Below are 19,152 nucleotides of genomic sequence, written 5' to 3' on the forward strand. Positions count from 1 at the left end.
TTTTCTAACCCTTCTAGCCCTTTTGCTACAGACAAAATGTGTCAGGAGATATTTCATTGTCATTTTGATTTACATTTTCCTAATAATTAATTAGCAATGATGATCTTTTTTTTTTTTTTTTTTTTTGGTTTTTGGATCACACCCGGCAGCCCTCAGGTTTCTCCTGGCTCCATGCTCAGAAATTGCTGCTGGCAGGTTCTGGGGACCTTATGGGACCTTATGGGATGCTGGGCTTTGAACCAATGACCTTCTGCATGAAAGACAAATGCTATCTCTCCGGCCCCAGGTTTACTCTTTTTTTAGGTCACACTAGGTGGCCCCAATACTTGTTTTTTAACTTTTTTGCTACAGACAAAATGTGTCAGGAGATATTTCATTGTCATTTTGATTTATATTTCCCTAATAATTAGCAATGATGATCTTTTTTTGTTTTGTTTTGTTTTTTTGGGCCACATCTGGCTATGCGCTCAAAAATTGCTCTGGGCTTGGGGAACCATATGGGATGCTGGGGGATTGAACCGTGTCAGTTGTAGATCAACGGTGTGCAAGGCAAACGTTCTACCCTGCACCACTGCTCCAGCCCCTGATCATTTTTTTTTTTTTTTTTTGGTTTTTGGGCCACACCCGGTAACGCGCAGGGGTTACTCCTGGCTATGCGCTCAGAAGTCGCTCCTGGCTTGGGGGACCATATGGGACGCCGGGGGATCGAACCGCGGTCCGTCTCCTAGGCTAGCGCAGGTAAGGCAGGCACCTTACCTCCAGCGCCACCGCCCGGCCCCCCCTGATCATTTTTTTAATGTGCCTGTTGGCCTTCTTTATTTTTAGTGGTGTCACTTCAGCTCTTTTACATATTTTTTATTGGGTTGTTTGTTTTTATGTTGAATTTTATGAGTTCTTTGTATATCCTGTATATTAGCCTTTAGCAAATGTTACTCTATGAATATGTTACTCCTTTTTTAAATTTTATTTTATTGAGACAATTGTGATGTGCAAAGTCCTTCATAGTTGGGTTTCAGGGCCAGTCCAACTACCAGTGTCCACTTCCCTCCACCAGTATAACAGTCCCATTTTAAGTTTAGATTTTAAAGTTTGAGTCTCTGATTCTATTGTTGTTGCCTTTGGCTTGGATATTTAATTCTGTCCTTTTTTAACACTTCTAATGTACCTGAGACCACTTGGCCCCTGGATCCGAACCTTTCATATTTGTGTTTCTCTGTATCACTCAGTTTCTTTTCTTCTTCTCACTATACTCTAGGGCCAAAGGTGTTCAGTTTTAATGGAAGTTTATTTTATATACTATAGAGCTTTTTAGTTTGGTTTAATTCCATTTGTTTATTTTGCTTTTGTTTTCTTTGCCAATGGTATTGAATCTCTGAAGACATTACTAAATCCAATATTATGGAGTGTTGTGCCTATGTTTTCCTTTGTGGATTTTATAGAGTTGGGTTTAATAGCTAAGTCTTGGATTAATTTTGTTAATATATGTACATGGTATGGAACAGTTTCATTCTTTCATATGTAACTATCCAGTTTTTCTGACACTGTTGAAGGTACTTTCCTTTTTCCATTTTATATTCTTGATATTTTGTCATTGATTAACTTGTTTGTTTGTTTTTGAATTTTGGGCCACACCCAGTGACGCTGGGGGGGGGGGTTTACTCCTGACTATGTGCTCAGAAATTGCTCCTGGCTTAGGGGACCATATGAGATGCCAGGGATTGAACCAAGGTCTGTCCTGGGTCAGCAGTGTGCAAGATAAACACCCACCGCTGTGCCATTGCTTCGTGCCCTGTCATTGATTAATGTAGTATATCTTTTTGTTTTGTTTTGCGGTCACACCTGGCTGTGCTTAGGGATTTCTTCTGGCTCTGTGCTCAGAAGTTGTTCCTGGCAGGCTCAGGGGACCATATGGGATGCCGGGATTCAAACCAGATTCCATCCTGTGTTGGCCGTGTGCAAAGCAAAAACGGCTTACCACTGTGCTATCTCTCTGCCCCCTTAATATAGCTGATGGTTTATTTTTGGGTTTTCAAATCTAATGTTCTTCATTTCTGCTTTTATTCCAATACCACAGTTTTGATTAATAGAGTTTTGAATGATTTTTGTACATGTATATAGTATAATGTAAAGTAAGTAAATGTGATACCTCCATCACATTTTTTCTATTTTGGCTACTTGAGATCTTTTGTGGTGCCATACAAATGTTAGTAATATTTGTTATATTTCCTTGAAGAAGGCCTTGTAATTTTGATAAGAATTGCATTGGATCCTTAAAAATATTTGGGTATATGGATCTTTTTTTTTTTTTTTTGGTTTTTGGGCCACACCTGGCGATGCTCAGGGGTTACTCCTGGCTGTCTGCTCAGAAATAGCTCCTGGCAGGCATGGAGGACCATATGGGACACCGGGATTCAAACCAACCACCTTTGGTCCTGGATCGGCTGCTTGCAAGGCAAACACCGCTGTGCTATCTCTCCGGGCCCATATATGGATCATTTTAATAATGTTAGTTATTCTAATCCATGAGTATGGAATATCTTTCCATACCCTTGTGTGTTCTTTTATTTCTTTTAACAGTGACTGAGTATTTATATTTAATTAAATATTTTACAACAGTGGTTGTTTCTGAATACTTAGTTCTTTATGATACTTTGTTCTTTTTGTTTATGTGTTTTTAACTATTTGTCTTTTTCTGGTTACTTCTTTTTGATACTTTTATTGTTTTTGTTCTCTGAATGGGATTGTTTGTTTCTCTTCTAGTTTGTTTTTATATAGATATATAGCAGAGTTTTATATATTTATTTTTAGCCTACTGTTTTACTACATTGGTCTATTATTTTTCAAGGAGATCAGAGAAAACTTTACAAAATGAGTAGTATTTGTGTTTAAAATTAAGAATGTGAAGAAGGAACATCTAATATGGAAAAGTTCATATTGAGGATAGTCTAAGAAAGTGTAGCTTAATCAGAAATCTGTAAGAATTTTAGTATGTTTAGTATGTTGAGAAGTAGTAGGAAGTAAGCATAGATAGAGTTCATACCATAAGAAGTGTGAGTTTTATTCTGTAATCAGTGGAGATTGGAAAGCTTTAAGTATTTGAGTTCAAGAAATATCTTTATACATCTTTATTATATGCCAAGTTCAATATTCAGCACAAGAATATAAAATGAATTGTTTAGTAGGAATGGCAAGTTTTTATTTGTCTCTTAAAAAGATTACTCTGCTCTATTCTGGAAAATTGGGAGAAAGATTAGCATTATAGGCAAGAAGATTAATTAATCCAAGTAAAAGCTATAATTAGCTTGTGTTGAGACTTAATAGGGAATGCTTATTCCCCTAATAGAGTAGAGAGATACTTAATCCCCCAAGTCCTACCAGGAGTGAAATCCCAGGAGTAAGCCTTCGGCACCACTAGGTGTGACCCCCCCAAAACAAGACACTGATGGTGGAATTGGTGTTGAAATATTGTCTGCTTAAAACTCAACTATCAATAACTTTGAAAAAAATCACAGTTATTTAAATAAAAATTAATCTAACTTAAAAAAAAAGTCTTGGGGCCTGAGCAATAGCACAGCGGTAGGGTGTTTGCCTTGCAAGCGGCTGCTCAGGATGGACCTGGGTTCGATTCCCCGAGTACCATATGGTACTCCAAGCCAGGAGCGGTCTGTCCTAGGCTAGCTCGGGCAAGGCAGACAGATGCCTTACCACTTGCACCACCGCTTCGGCTCCTTAATTAACCTTTTTGAGACTGTGATTTACAAACTATTTTTCCTAACAAACATACACATACACAAGTGAAAATTTGTATATTCGTCGAGAGAGTTCATGGAGTAGAGAGTAGAGATCACTTCTGCCTTTTTCGCAACCTAATTTAATCATGGCATCCCACATGGTCTTCTAAACCCTTTCTGGAGTGAGCACAAAACCAGAACACAGCTGGATTTGGCCCCCAGACAAACAAAATGTGTTGACCTTTGTGTCTGTGAAGAGCCTTCACATGTATAGGTGGTTTTCATAAAATTGTTTCTGATTTTATTAAATTGAAATGTAAAATAAGAATCTTTATGTTTCGTACAATAGAATCAAAATGCATTTTCTTTGTTTCCTTAGGCTTCCATCTCAGTGGCACAGTAACTGAGCCAGCCACTTCTTCTGAACCACCAGTGACTTATAAAGTTGCAATCAGTTTTGATCGATGCAAAATCACTTCAGTGACATGTGGCTGTGGAAACAAAGACATATTCTACTGTGCTCACGTGGTAGCACTTTCGCTCTACAGGATTCGTAAACCAGACCAAGTTAAATTGCGCCTTCCTATCTCAGAGACCCTTTATCAGATGAATAGGGACCAGCTACAAAAGTTTATTCAGTATTTAATCACAGCGCATCACACAGAAGTTCTTCCAACTGCACAGAAACTGGCAGATGAGATTCTTTCCTCCAACTCAGAAATCAATCAAGTAAATGGTAATCGTACAACATTTTTTTTTTACTAAAACTCTACTTTGTTGCTTTAATTCTTGTTTAGAAATTGGGCTATTTTGTTGTGGTGTTAACTTTTTTTTGTTTTTTATTCTTATTTTGGGTTTTAGGGCTACACCCAGAAGTGATCAAGGGCTGTTCCAGACTCTGTGTGACTCCCTTATGGTGCTCAGGAGACTATGTGTGATACTGGGAATTTGAACTATGGTCAGCAACATGCAAGGAGAGCACCTTAACCCCTTTACTATCTCTCTCTGGCCCTTAAACCCTAGAGTTTCAGTCTGACTATATACTTCACAAGGATTTTTTTTAAAAGACTGCATATTAGTTATATATTATTTCTACTTATAAACCTATCCCCAAAACAAAATAAAAATAATTTGTGTCACTCAGTGAAATGAAACATGAAATTTCTCTTAATTATGTAGCATTTCAGAAATCTCAGGCTGAGAGGCCTGTGCGAAAGCACAGCAGTAGGGCATTTGCCTTGCATGTAGCCAATCATTCCCGGAATCCCATATGGTCCCCGGAGCCTGCCTGGGGCAACTTCTGAGCACAGAGCCAGGAGTAAGCCCTGAGCACCACCGGGTGTGGACCAAACTCAGGCTGAGTGCATAATTTGCCTAGCATGCACTTTGTTTGAACTCTGACTCTCTATATGGTCCCACTAACACTACTAGGAGTGACTTCCAAGCAATAAACTAAAATTGCTCTTGAGCATCTCACAGTGTGACCTAAAAGTAAAAAACAGAGCCAAATTATCAGGAAACTGCAAGTATTATATTTATGAGCTATAGAATGGAGACAACATGGTGTACATGAAAGGCAAAGAAAGGTGAAAAGAAAGTATGTTCACTCATTCATTCAGCAAGTAAGGATTGAGTAATTTGTGCAAGCAGTTAGTGTTAAGGGCATAAAACAGACATAGTTACTTCTTCCAAGAAATTTATAATCTGAGCAGGAAAGATACAACAATAGGGCCTTTGCCTTGCACTCAGCCAATCCAGGATGGATGATGGTTTAAATCCTGGCATTCTGAGCTGTCCAGGAAAGATTTCTGAGCACAGAGCCAGGAGTAAACCCTGAGGACAGCCCAAAAACAAAATAAACAAACAAACAAACAAAAAGAAATTTATAATCTAATGGAAAAGATAACTAAATCTGTGCTTTTATAATAAAGTCAGGTTGTAGGGACTTAATCAGAAAATAAAGAAGGGGTTTGAGAAAAGGAATTATATGAACCAGAAAATAAAATAGTATCTCGCTAAAGTCTTTGAACATGAAAGTGATATAGTGAGAACTTTGTTCAGAACTACATTAGAAGAAAAGCAGTATATCATAGATACCATATGGAAGATAATATGTATTAATCTGTATTTGTAGAGCAAATGAATGATTGACTACTCTGAATCTCCATAGAATGAGATGCACCTGGATTTTATTTAGACAAGGCTTTACTATATGCAGCCGAAAAAGAAAGGTAGATTGATTAGTACCTGTTACATGGTGACATTGTAGAATGTTTGCTATAGTCATGTGGAGACATGTTTTTAAAAACTTACCCCAGGACTCTGACTTGGAGAACAAGAAAGTATAAGATTGATTTTGTGTTCACTGTTTCCTGGGTGCCTATCAGGTTATTAGCATTGCGCTACTTTGGCAATTCTGCTGTCATCAGAGCTAACAGCCTTTCCCCCTCAGGGGAGAAGGCTGTATAAATAGTGTTTTTAACTATTGCTGAGGTAAGTTCAGATATTAAAGAAGTTTTAAGCATAACCTTGGGGGCTGGATTTGGAGCTGCACTGACTGTGTGCAGGATTTAGGGGAACATTTGCTGTGCTCAGGATCAAACCAGGACCAAACAATATGCAAGGCAGAGCCCTACTCACTATCTCTCCAACACCTTTGAGTACAGTTATTTAAAATTACCTCACTATTTGTGATTCTGCCTCTGCTTAATGGGCCAGAATTCTCAAGTTTAAAGTGTTGATTTCATTGCAAAACTATAATTGTATAGTGAACTTGAAAAACAGAATTTTGTTTGTTTGTTTGTTATGGTCACACCCAGCAATGCTCAGGGTTTACTCCTGGCTCTACACTCAGAAATCGCTCCTGGCAGGCTTAAGGGACTATATGGGATGCCGGGATTTGAACCACCATCCTTCTGCATGAAAGGCTAACGCCCTACTTTCATGCTATTTCTCCGGCCCCAAAAAACAGAATTTTTAAGCACAAAAATAGAACGCATGCTTAGTATGTGCAAGAACCCCATGTTTGATTCCTGGCACCACCTGACCCTCCCAGTACCATGGGGGTAGTCCTGGTGCCCCAGCACTACTGGGCCCAAGCACCAAGCCATTGAGCCCACACCACCTAGCCAAGCATTATCAGGAGTCCATGAGCTCAACTAGGGTTAGCCCCTATAAACAATTAAAAATAGGGGCCAAAGAGATAGCACCTCCTTAAAAAAAAAATGAACATGTCTGGGGCCAGAGAAATAGCACAGTGGGTAGGATATTTGCCTTGCACATAACCAATCCAGGACAGATAGTGGCTCGAATCCCGGCATACCGTATGGTCCCCTGTGCCTGCCAGAAGTGATTTCTGAGTGCAGAGCCAGGAGTAACCCCTGAGCATTACCAGGTGTGACACCTCTCCTCCCTAAAATATCAACAACCCCCCAAAATTAAAATAATCTCATGGTGATTTAATAAATTAAAAATTAAAAATATTTAAATAGGGCCCGGAGAGATAGCACAGTGGCGTTTGCCTTGCAAGCAGCCAATCCAGGACCAAAGGTGGTTGGTTCGAATCCCTGTGTCCCATATGGTCCCCCGAGCTTGCCAGGAGCTATTTCTGAGCAGATAGCCAGGAGTAACCCCTGAGCATCGCCAGGTGTGGCCCAAAAACCAAAAAAAAAAAAATATATATATATATATATATATATATATATATATATATATTTAAATAGACTTGCTAATTTTTTTTTGCTGTTGTTGTTTTAGGGCCACACCTGGCATTACTCAGGGATTATTCTTGGCTCTGTGCTCAGAAATCACTCCTGGCAGGCTCAGGAGATTATATGGGATGCTAGGAATTGAACCCATGTTGGCTGCGTGCAAGGCAAATACCCTACCCACTGTACTATTGCTCTGGCCCCAGGCTTGTTGTTTTTTTGTGTTTTGTTTTTTTTTTTTTTTTTTTTTTTTGGTTTTTAGGTCACACCCGGCAGTGCTCAGGGTTACTCAGAGCCAGGGTTACTCCTGGCTCTATGCTCAGAAATCGCTCCTGGCAGGCTCAGGGACCATCTGGGATGCAGGGATTCATACTACTGACCCTCTGCATGCAAGGCAAACGCCTTACCTCCATGCTATCTCTTTGGCCCCGTTAATTTTTTTTTTAAGGAGATGTTTTGGGGAGGACTCCTGACCAACTCACAAAGGGTGGGGCCATTTCAGGAGCTACCCCCAATGATACTCCTCTGCACCATGTGAGCCAAACAGTTCAATACTCATATCCCATAGTGCTCAGGGGCCACCAAGGCCAAACCCAACAGTGTGGAACTTGGAGGACAGTTCAGTACTAGGAATCTAACTTTGGGCCTCATGCAGATCAGGCATGTAGTTGGCCCCTCTAAGAAATATTTTTTATTTTATTTTTAAATAATACATAGACTTTAAATTTATTTTATAGACATTTTTTATAGAATTTCATAGAAAGGCAAAAACAAACAAAAACATAAATGTGACTCTTCTAGGAAAAAATCTACTTCCACATTTTTACATTTTCTTCTGGGATCCCCGACCCCCACCCCTGACTGAAGATGATACTTGTAGACCCAGGGCGGAAAAATACAAAGACTTAAGTGTACTTGAAACTAGCATTAGATCTTTTAGATTAATTATGGACCATATAGTTGACAGACCAGATTAAGGCATAATATCTATTTTTTAATAGATTGACAAAGTGACCCTTGCTGAATATTAGTCTATGATTCCAAACTATTTATTGCATCTTTCTATTCACCACAGGTGCCCCAGACCCCACAGCTGGGGCCAGCATTGATGATGAGAACTGTTGGCATTTGGATGAAGAACAGGTGAAAGAACAAGTTAAGCTCTTTCTTTCTCAGGGTGGTTACTATGGTTCTGGAAAACAACTGAATTCAATGTTTGCCAAGGTAAGATTTTGAAAAGTTCTCCCCGACCCCCACTTAAGTAAACAAGGCTCATCACAATACTGGCATTATGCATTGACTGACCTTGAGTTACTGAATGCTTGAAAACTAATGGAAGGGGCTGATCAGAGCAGACTTGAGCAGGTTACATTAAGATCAACTAACTATTTTCTCATCCTAGCAGTCCTCTTCCTTCTGCCCCATTATCTATTAATGAGTAACAGTGGTGTTTTGGTAATGAAACCTCTGCTTTCAACCTAAAACTCCTAGAGGAAGTCTTGAAGAGAATATTTTGGGCTAGAGGATCCTCATGGTGGGCTTTCTCACTTCTCTTCCCTTTCCCCTTCCCTTCTCTGTACGATACAGTTCACTCATTTAATGTGTAGAGCTCAATCACTTTTTTTAGAATATTCATAAATATATGTGGCCATCATCATATTCAACTTTAGAATATGTTCAGCACTTTAAAAAGGAACTGCATTTTCGGGTCAGAGAGATGGCACAGTGGATAGGACATTTGCCTTGCATGTGTACGACACAGATTCCCCCCCTCTTCCCCCCAGCATCCCAGGTCTTCTGAACATTACCAAGAGTGATCCCTGAGCATAGAGACAGGAGTAAGCCCTGAGCACTACTGGGTGTGCTCCCTACCGAAAAAAGGTTTTTATAAACACTGTTGATACCCATCTCTGCATATTGTTAAACAACTCCAGATAGTGGCCCCTTGATAAAATAAATAAATAAATAAATAAATAAATAGAAAGCAAGCTCATACTCTATCACTTCTACATGCTCCATGCTCATGTACAGTGAGTTCAGAGCAATTATTTATTTGTTCTCTATAGATTTTTCTATACTGGACTTTTTTAGTATCAAAATCATATTGTGTATAGTCTTTTATGACTAACTTTTCACTACCATATTTTGAATTGTCGCTGGTATTTTACATATTAGTATTTATTTTATGGTTAAGTAATATTAATATTCTTTTATATGGAATGTTTAGTCATTTATGTACTGGTAAGAATTGGATTTTTCCCACCTTTTCTTTGGCTACTATAAATAATGGTGTTAAAAACTTACACAAGTTTCTTGTAGACATGTTTTAATTTCTCTAGGAGTGAAATTGATGAGTCATATGTTAATTCCATGTTTAATTATTTTAGGGACTGCTAAACCATTTTCCAAGTGTCATCTGACATTCCCATTAAGGGTTAATGAGAGTTTCGATTTCTTTATATCTTTGTCAAAAACGTTATCTTTTTTTTTTCTTCTACTCATATGACTGGTGTGAAGTGGTACCTTATTATGAATAGAAGCCTTTCTTGATAGATGCAAATAATCTGCCTATAAACCAAGAGACCTAAGACTCTTGGACTTTGCTTAGATATTTCTTCTCTTCCTCTTTATCCTACCCTTCTCCTAATTTTTTTATGATGTGTAGTCACCAATACCTTGTCCCACCTTATGTGTCAGGTTCGAGAGATGCTGCGGATGAGAGATTCTAATGGAGCCAGGATGCTGACTCTAATAACTGAGCAATTTATGGCTGACCCACGACTCACTCTTTGGAGGCAGCAAGGAACAAGCATGACAGATAAGTGCAGGCAGCTCTGGGATGAGTTAGGTAAGTCCCAGATCTCAGAGAAGTATTGTTTGTCCTACCAGTTTATGTCCCAGCAATATTGTATGGTGAGTTCCCACTGTCTGTATGAATCTTGCAAAGGGAATTTTAAATCAGCTGGTGGAAGATTCAGGATATATAGGATATATATATTCAGGATATATATTCAACTCAGTAATTTTTTTTTTTTTTTTTGGTTTTTGGGTCACACCTGGCGGTGCTCCGGGGTTACTCCTGGCTGTCTGCTCAGAAATAGCTCCTGGCAGGCACAGGGGACCATATGGGACACCGGGATTCGAACCAACCACCTTAGGTTCTGGATCGGCTGCTTGCAAGGCAAGCACCGCTGTGCTATCTCTCCGGGCCCTCAACTCAGTAATTTTAAACTCACATTGCTTTCACAGCATTGTACTTGCTGTGTTATCAGCATCTCTTTTAGATATTATCATAGGGAAGTCCTTGATCAGAGTAACCTTTTCACTTGGCTTCAGTTGCAGGAACTAGCAACTAACCATCTTCATATACAGATTGTTCTTGACATAGATTGATTTACCGTGGTGTGAAAGCAACATACATTCAGTAAAAACTACTTGGTTTAGTTATTTTAATCTACCGTATTTTCCAGCGTTTAAGACGACTTTTGAAACAAAAAAAAGTCAACCGAAAATCGGGGGTCGTCTTATACGCCAGTATATCCCGAAAAATGTTTCAATATGCTGCTAAACGAAAATTATCTGAATATTGCCACAAAACTAATTTTCCAACTTGATCCTGCACCAATCACTGCCAGGCTGCTCGGACCACCTCTCTAACTCAGCCAATCCAAGCAGGCTTTTTATGCATGCAAATTATACAGTGTTCTGTACCTGGATCTGCACCGTAAAAAACCTGCTCAGATTGGCCAGAGTCAGAGAGGACGTCTACTACAGTATAACCTTTGGACCTTTGTTTGTTGTGATTGGCTTACTGTGGAAGATACAGTTGCAGCACAGGAACATTCTGTCTTATACAGCAAATATAGGCCTAAACCTATGTTTTAACTGTAAAATTAGGGGGTCGTCTTATACGCCCGGTTGTCTTATACGCCGGAAAATACGGTAATACTTTTCGTATTCCTACTGGGAAATCAATTTAAATTATGGGGTGTCATGCGACTGCATAAACAGCTGCAACATTCACACATTTGAGAATCTGCAGAATTGGGCTGATGACCTCTTAGATCAATAGCAGTCATTCATAGGGCCTTTCTGAAGAGCCCAGTGCAATCAGCTGTGAAGCAAGTGCTTACATGAGTTTTTCCTGCTAGTTGGGCCTCTCTTTCAAGAGTTACATGAGTCTGTGGCATTGTCCACTTGTGCAGACATGGTGGAAAGCTCTGGTTCATGGGCAGGGCTGCCAGGGACTTCTGGAAGTACAAAGGCAGGGGAAGAGGTGACCTGCCCTGGCTCCAAAGCACCTTGAAGGTGTCAGCCATAATAACAGCATACCTGGAATGTTTTTTTTTTTTGGGGGGGGCAGCATACCCGTTGACGCTATGTGCTTAGAAATCACTCCTGGCTTGAGGGGACCATGTGGGACACCGGGCGAACCATGGTCCTTCCTAGGCTAGCACTTGCAAGGCTGATGCCTTACCTCTAGCGCTACTGCTCCGGCCCCCAAGGGATTGTTTTTCTTGTTTCAAAATACTCTGTTCTCCAGAAGAGAGAGATCGGAACATCTGGTGTTGTCCTCTTCTAACTTATTTCATTTAACATGATACCTCCAATTCATCAACATTGCAGCAAGCTACATGATTCCTTTTTTTCTTACAACTGTATAATTTTTTGTTGTTGTTGTTGGTTTTTCGGGCCACACTCGTTTGATGCTCAGGGGTTTACTCCTGACTGAGCGCTCAGAAATTGCCCCTGGCTTGGGGGAACCATATGGGACGCCAGGGGATCAAACTGCGGTCCTTCCTTGGCTAGTGCTTGCAAGGCAGACACCTTATCTCTAGTGCCACCTTACCGGCCCCACAACTGTATAATATTTTAATATGTATAAATGCCACAACTTTTTGGAGGAATCTTCCTTGTTTTGTTTTTTGTTTATTTGTTTGTTTGTTTTGAGGGTGCCATACCCAGTGGTGCTTAGGGTTTATTCTTGGCTCTGCATTCAGAAATCACTGTTGGCAGGCTCAGGTGACTATATGGAATGCTGAGGATCAAATCCTGATCAGCTTGCATCCAAGTTAAATGCCCTACTTGCTGTGCTATCTCTCTGGCCCCTTCTTCCATACTCTTAACTCATTCTCCAGTAATGCTCTACTTTTAAGTTACGCTGGAAAGGTTCTATATGGTATGTTTTAAATGTTCTACTAGAGCTTTGTCGTACTTTCTCCATTACAGAAAATAATAACAAACTTATAATACAGTACTCATAAAATAGCACAAGGGATAAATGTAACTAGGATTTTAGCCACATTTTGTAGATTGAAACCCTCAAAGCATCTATTTTGTAAATGCAGGGCTAAGAACCTTAGAAAAGAGACTGAATAACTCCAGGACTGTCTTTGATTGCTTTATGACTAGTAAATGTGGGGCTTTGGTTTGGCTGCAGAGGCTTTTTTTTTGGGGGGGGGGGTGGGGTCACACCCGGCAGCGCTCAGGGGTTATTTCTGGCTCTACACTCAGAAATCGCTCCCTAGCAGGCTGGGGGACCTTATGGGATGCCGGGATTTGAACCACCGTCCTGCATGCAAGGCAAACACCCTACCTCCATGCTATCTCTCCTGCCTCCTGCCTGTAGAGGCTTTTTTACATGGAGGTGCACTATCCTGGCTTTGGAGCAGTCAATAATGAATACCGTATTTGCCAGCGTATAAAACAACCCTTCAACCCATGAAAAACTTCCTAAAAGTCTTAAAAGTAAGTTACTTCTTATAAAGAAGAAGGGTGCGGATCACTCGTCCCTGAAGCTGGAACAAGTTTCAGCATGCCGTATACCAGCATATAATATGACTCCCGACTTTTAGGAAGTTTTTCATGGGTTGAAGGGTCGTCTTATACGCCGGCAAATACGGTAACTACATTGTTGAGTGTTATTATGCTTACCTGTGTCAAAGATTATATTCAGGGGCCGGCGAGGTGGCACTAGAGGTAAGGTGTCGGCCTTGCAAGCGCTAGCCAAGGAAGGACTGCCGTTGGATCCCCCAGCGTCCCATATGGTCCCCCCAAGCCAGGGGCAATTTCTGAGCGCTTAGCCAGGAGTAACCCCTGAGTATCAAGCGGGTGTGGCCCCCCCCCCCCAAAAAAAAAAAAAGATTATATTCACATTTTTTCACTTAGCACTCAATAATTCTAAATATTTGTATTTATTACAGAGACAGCTCTGTTTACTTTTAAATAATGATTTAAAATAGAGAATTAGAAAAATTTGTTTCTGTTATGACATAATCATACTTTCTGTGAACTGGAATGTTGCACTGGTAGAACCAGTTATTACCAGGTCACATGATTCAACATATGACAACATAGGAACTGTGTCTAGACTTTTTCCTTAGAAGAGATTATGGCATGATCCTCTTTTCAGGGCAAGGTACTGACATCTTTGTATTTTTAGATGATATAAATTACTTTAGAAAAGTTAAGAGTTGGGCCCGGAGAGATAGCACAGCGGTGTTTGCCTTGCAAGCAGCTGATCCAGGACCAAAGGTGGTTGGTTCGAATCCCGGTGTCCCATATGGTCCCCCGTGCCTGCCAGGAAGGAGCTATTTCTGAGCAGACAGCCAGGAGTAACCTCTGAGCACCGCCGGGTGTGACCCAAAAACCAAAAACCAAAAAAAAAAAAGAAAAGAAAAGTTAAGAGTTTCATTCAAGCTTACACAGTAGGAGGTGGTGGTTCTAATACTGAATCCTCAATTCTTGTAACTCCAAACCAAATATCTTTTTGCAGGATCTCTCCCAGTACTGTCTTAATTTCCCTTTTCCTTTAAATTGCACACTTAAGAATTTTAAATTATGGGGCTGAGTGATATATGGCACGTGAGGTGCTTGCCTTGCATGTGGTTGCCCCAGGTTCAATACCTGGCACCCCATATAGATCCCTAAGCACCACCAGTAGTGATCCCCGAGTTCAAAGCCAGAAGTAAGCCCTAAGTACCACTGGGTGTGGCAAAACATTTTTTAGGGCTGGGAAGGTGGCGCTAGAGGTAAGGTGTCTGCCTTGCAAGCGCTAGTGTAGGACAGCAGTTCAATCCCCCCTAAATGGTCCCCTGTGTCTGCCAGGAGCAATTTCTGAGCGCATAGCCAGGAGTAACACCTGAGCATCACTGGGTGTGGCCCACAAACCAAACCAAAACAAAACAAAACGTAAAAAAAAAAACCAACCAAAAAAAACCATTTTTTTAAATTAGGGCCAAAGAGATAGTACAGCATGTAAGGTACTTGCATTATGCATGGCTGACTCAGGTTTGATCCCCAGCACCATATATGGTCTCCAAAACTCCACCAGAAGTGATCCCTGAGTACTGGGAGATAATTTCATCTGAGGTTTGAATTTTCTGGAGTAACTCCTGTGATAACCAGAAAATTGTGCTATAGATTTAGGATCGCCCTTTGGTGCAAGGATAGATGATAGAAAGTAAGCAAACATGACATCCAGTGCTCTTAAAGGTCTTGTTATACTTAGGTTTATTTTGAAGTTTGTTGTTATAAGCGAGCCACAAGCTCCAAAAGAGGATCTGATGAGATGCAGGTCTGGAAGCAGATTTTGATGTAGGAAATAATCCACTTAGTGAAAAGGCACAAGAACGGGACTCAGGAAATTCAGAACTCAAGCAAGGAATCTCACCACACAGCCTTCTGCTCCTAAGAAGCAAAGCAGCTTAGTGAAGGAAAACTGAAGAATGAGCACTTGCCTTCCTCAGACCCCTGCTTTTATTGACAAGAACCAGGCCATACCCTAGGGTGGGAGAGGAATACCAAGTAGGGAATAATCCAATAATTCCATCACCAGATGCCCTAGGATGGAGTATGAATATTGATTAGGGTGGGGCTTCTGACTTTTTTCCTTGTTTTTGTTTTGTTTTTCTTGACCACACCTAGCAGTGCTTAGGGTTGAAAAATTAATAACCCAGAAAAAAAAGATAATCATAGAGGAAAAATTTTTAACAAAAGGAAACACAGTAGCTAATCAATGCATATATGTAAAGATTGGCTTTTAATGGAAATGGATACCCTGTAGCTTTTTACCAGAAAAAAGAAAACAAAGTATGTCTGAATTTACCCTCTTTGGTTCCGAAACAGTAATAGTCCACACCTTTAAATTCTTAGAAATTTTTCTGCCTAAATTCTTCCCAAATGAGGAAATCTTGTAATCAGTAAGGAGCCTGCAAAGTAGTTAGGGAAAGCATGAATGTACTGCGCATTTTAAGCCAACAGGATTCCTTAGTGCTGTGTATTCTTAACATGTATTCTTTGAAATAGCGGGATCAACATCCCTTAGGAATTTGTTAGAAATGCAAATGATCAGGCCAGAGCAATAGTACAGCCGTCGGCATTTGCCTTGCATGCAGCTGACTCAGGCATCCCATATGATTTCCCAAGCCAGGAGTGATTTATGAATGCATAGCCAGGAGTAACCCCTGAGCATCACCGGGTGGGCCCCCCCCCCCAAAAAAAAAGAGACCTGTTGACTCTCAGAATTAGAATGTTGGATGAATGATATTACCAAATATGTGCAAGCTGCTGCAGGATTTTTGCTTTAGCTCTAATAAATGTGGTAGCCTATGAATATTTTTCAAACAACTGTTTTCCAACTTCAAATAGAAAACTGATTACAAGTGAAAATTTATATGTGCATTTTCTTGGACCCCGTTTTAATATTTAAGGACTTTAAAATAGAATCTCTTGGATAGCCAGAATTAACACCTGTGTTTCTTTACCTCTTGAGCCTTCTTGTTCACCCAATCTGTTTTCAGCTTTTATTATTCTATCAATTTTTTTTTTTTTTTTTTTTTTTTTTGGTTTTTGGGCCACACCTGGCGTTGCTCAGGGGTTACTCCTGGCTGTCTGCTCAGAAATAGCTCCTGGCAGGCACGGGGGACCATGTGGGACACCATGATTCGAACCAACCACCTTTGGTCCTGGATTGGCTAATTGCAAGGCAAACGCCGCTGTGCTATCTCTCTGGGTCAGTAGAGTTCCACTAATTGCCAAATTTAATGGCTTATTTTTGTTTCTCCTCAGGATAACTAAACATGAAAACCTTTTTACTATATATGAAAAATACTTCTTAAGCTTTAAAATGAGTGTTTGGGGGCCGGAGCGATAGTGTCGTGGTAGGGCATTTGCCTTTCACACAGCTGACCCAAGACGGACCTGGGTTTGATCCTCAGCATCCCATATGGCCCCCCAACCCAGGAGTGATTTCTGAGTGCATGAGTAGCCATGAATACCCCTGAGTGTCACGGGGTGTGGCCCAAAAACTAAATAAAATAAAATGAGTGTTACTAATATTGACATCTGGGAAACAGAGAAATACTCCAGGATACTTATCGCCTTGCACATAGCCAATCCAAGTTAATCTTAGCATCACTGTCTTTAATCCTTGAGAAACTACCAGGAATGATATCTAAGCACCAAACCAGGAGTGAACCTTGAATGCTTGAAGTGTAACTCCCAAACACAAACAAAAATCTAGTACTGACTTTCTGTCATATAGGCATTGCAAAATTGGCTTGGTTATTCCATCCCCCTTCTCTTTTGCAAATTCCTTCTCTTTCTGCTTGAGACCGACACAAATATTAATATTTCCTCAAAATTCTTTTACACTCCTTTCTTTTACATAACGAGGATTGGGGGTAGCATTGTTGGTGTTTTGCATGACACCTGCTGTGCTCAGTGCTTACTCCTGGCTTTGATCTCAGGGATCACTCCTGGTAAGTCTTTACATTATATTGGTGCCAGTGACTGAACCCAGGTCAACCACATACAGGAGAAGCATTTTAATCACTATCCTACTGCATTGGCCCTGATGAGGGGTGGGTGGGTTTTGTTTTGTTTCGTTTTGTTTTGTTTTGTTTGGGGGCCACACCCTGTGGCTCTGCCCTCAAATATTGCCCCTGGCAGGCTTAGGGGACTTTCTGGGATGCTGGGAATAAAACCCAAGTCTGCATGCAAGGCAAACACCCTACCACTGTGCTATCTTTCCAGCCTGATGAGGTGGGTTTTTTTTTTTGGTTTTTTTGGGCCACACTGGTGATGCTCAGGTGTTACTCCTGGTATGCACTCAGAAATCGCTCCTGGCTGGGGGACCATATAGGATGCCGGGGGATTGAACCGCAGTTCGTCCTAGGCTAGTGCTGGCAAGGCAGACGCCTTACTGCTCCACGCCACCACTGTGGCCTCCTGATGAGATGTGTGTGTGTTGTTTTGGGTCACACGTGGCAGCACTCAGGAGTTACTCCTGGCTTTACGCTCAGAAATCGCTCCTGGCAGGCTCGGGGGACCATATGGGATGCCGGAATTTGAACCACTGTCCTTTTGCTTGCAAGGCAAATGTCTTACCTCCATGCTATCTCTCTGACCCCTGATGAGATATTTTTAATCATTTTTAATAGGAGGCTCACTGTTCCCAGCAATGCTGGGGAGAGGCACCAAGTGATACTTGGGTTGGGTGAGGCATGCAGCCTGTAATGCAATGCCAGGGATTGAACTCAAGGCCAGACTCATGTTAGTAGGCCTGTGCTGTACCAGTTAAGTAAGCTATCTCCTAATCCCCTTATCTTTGTATTTGTTCATGGAGTTTATCTCTCCTATGTTCATTTGAAGGAAGGAGCAGACAGTGTAACATAGATACTATGGAGAACTACAATGTGGAGAATTCTTTTCTCCTGAAATTTATTCATTCTTTAGGATTCCTAAATCATAAAAGTATAAAAAGTAATTACTTCCTTCATAATCTGAATATTTTTATATCTTTCTTATTATCACAGTTTGAAATTTTTTTTTTTAGTTTGAAATTTTTTTATCCCTGTATCTATATCGAGTATCCTGCCACCTGGTGTTCTTTTTTTTGTTTGTTTGTTTGTTTTTGTTTTTTTTGTTTTTCGGGCCACACCCGTTTGATGCTCAGGGGTTACTCCTGGCTAAGCACTCAGAAATTGCCCCTGGATTGGGGGGACCATATGGGATGCCGGGCGATCGAACCTTGGTCCTGATCCTTGGCTAGTGCTTGCAAGGCAGACACCTTACCTCTAGCACCACCTCGCTGGCCCCAAATATTTTTTCATTCATTTTTGTTTTGTTTTTGTTTTTGGGGCACACCCGGCAGTGCTCAGGGGTTACTCCTGGTTATCTGCTCAGAAATAGCTCCGGACAGGCACGAGGGACCATATGGGACACAGGGATTCGAACCAACCACCTTAGGTCCTGGATCGGCTGCTTGCATGGCAAACACCGCTGTGCTATCTCTCCGGACCCCACCTGGTGTTCTTAAAGTATATTGTAATGGGTAGTAACAGTCCTGTACTTCTAAGTGTCATTGTCATAGATTTCAAAAAATTTCTATCAGAGTGAAAAACCACCCAGTTATCTAAATATTCATAGTAATCAGAGTGACTCCTGAGAGCATCTTTAGTTTAGCTTATATCCTTTTGCTTCCCACTATGTCTATTAAAAGAACTCCTGTTGGGACCGGAGCAGTGCCACTAGAGGTAAGGATTCTGCCTTGCAAGCTCTAGCCTAGGAAGGACCGTGGTTAAATCCCCCAGCATCCTATGGTCTCCCCAAGCCAGGAGTGATTTCTGAGTGCATAGCCAGGAGTAATAAGCATCAAACAGGTGTGGCCCAAAACAAACAAACAAAAAAAGAAGCACAACCACCTACAATAG

The 19,152-nt window shown here is 40.9% G+C and overlaps 1 protein-coding gene across 1 annotated transcript in view; it reads left to right on the forward strand.

The window, feature by feature from the left end:
- Window positions 1-4,064: 4,064 nt before the first annotated feature.
- ZSWIM5 (zinc finger SWIM-type containing 5) overlaps window positions 4,065-19,152 on the forward strand; it is a 52,396-nt gene continuing 37,308 nt past the window's right edge. The window contains exons 1-3 of the mRNA XM_049775497.1: window positions 4,065-4,467; window positions 8,514-8,662; window positions 10,136-10,286. Coding sequence (XP_049631454.1) covers window positions 4,065-4,467; window positions 8,514-8,662; window positions 10,136-10,286 — 703 coding nt within the window. The remainder of the gene's footprint in view (window positions 4,468-8,513; window positions 8,663-10,135; window positions 10,287-19,152) is intronic.

Source organism: Suncus etruscus, chromosome 6 (genome assembly GCF_024139225.1).
Source record: "Suncus etruscus isolate mSunEtr1 chromosome 6, mSunEtr1.pri.cur, whole genome shotgun sequence".
In the NCBI taxonomy this organism is placed as follows: domain Eukaryota; kingdom Metazoa; phylum Chordata; class Mammalia; order Eulipotyphla; family Soricidae; genus Suncus; species Suncus etruscus.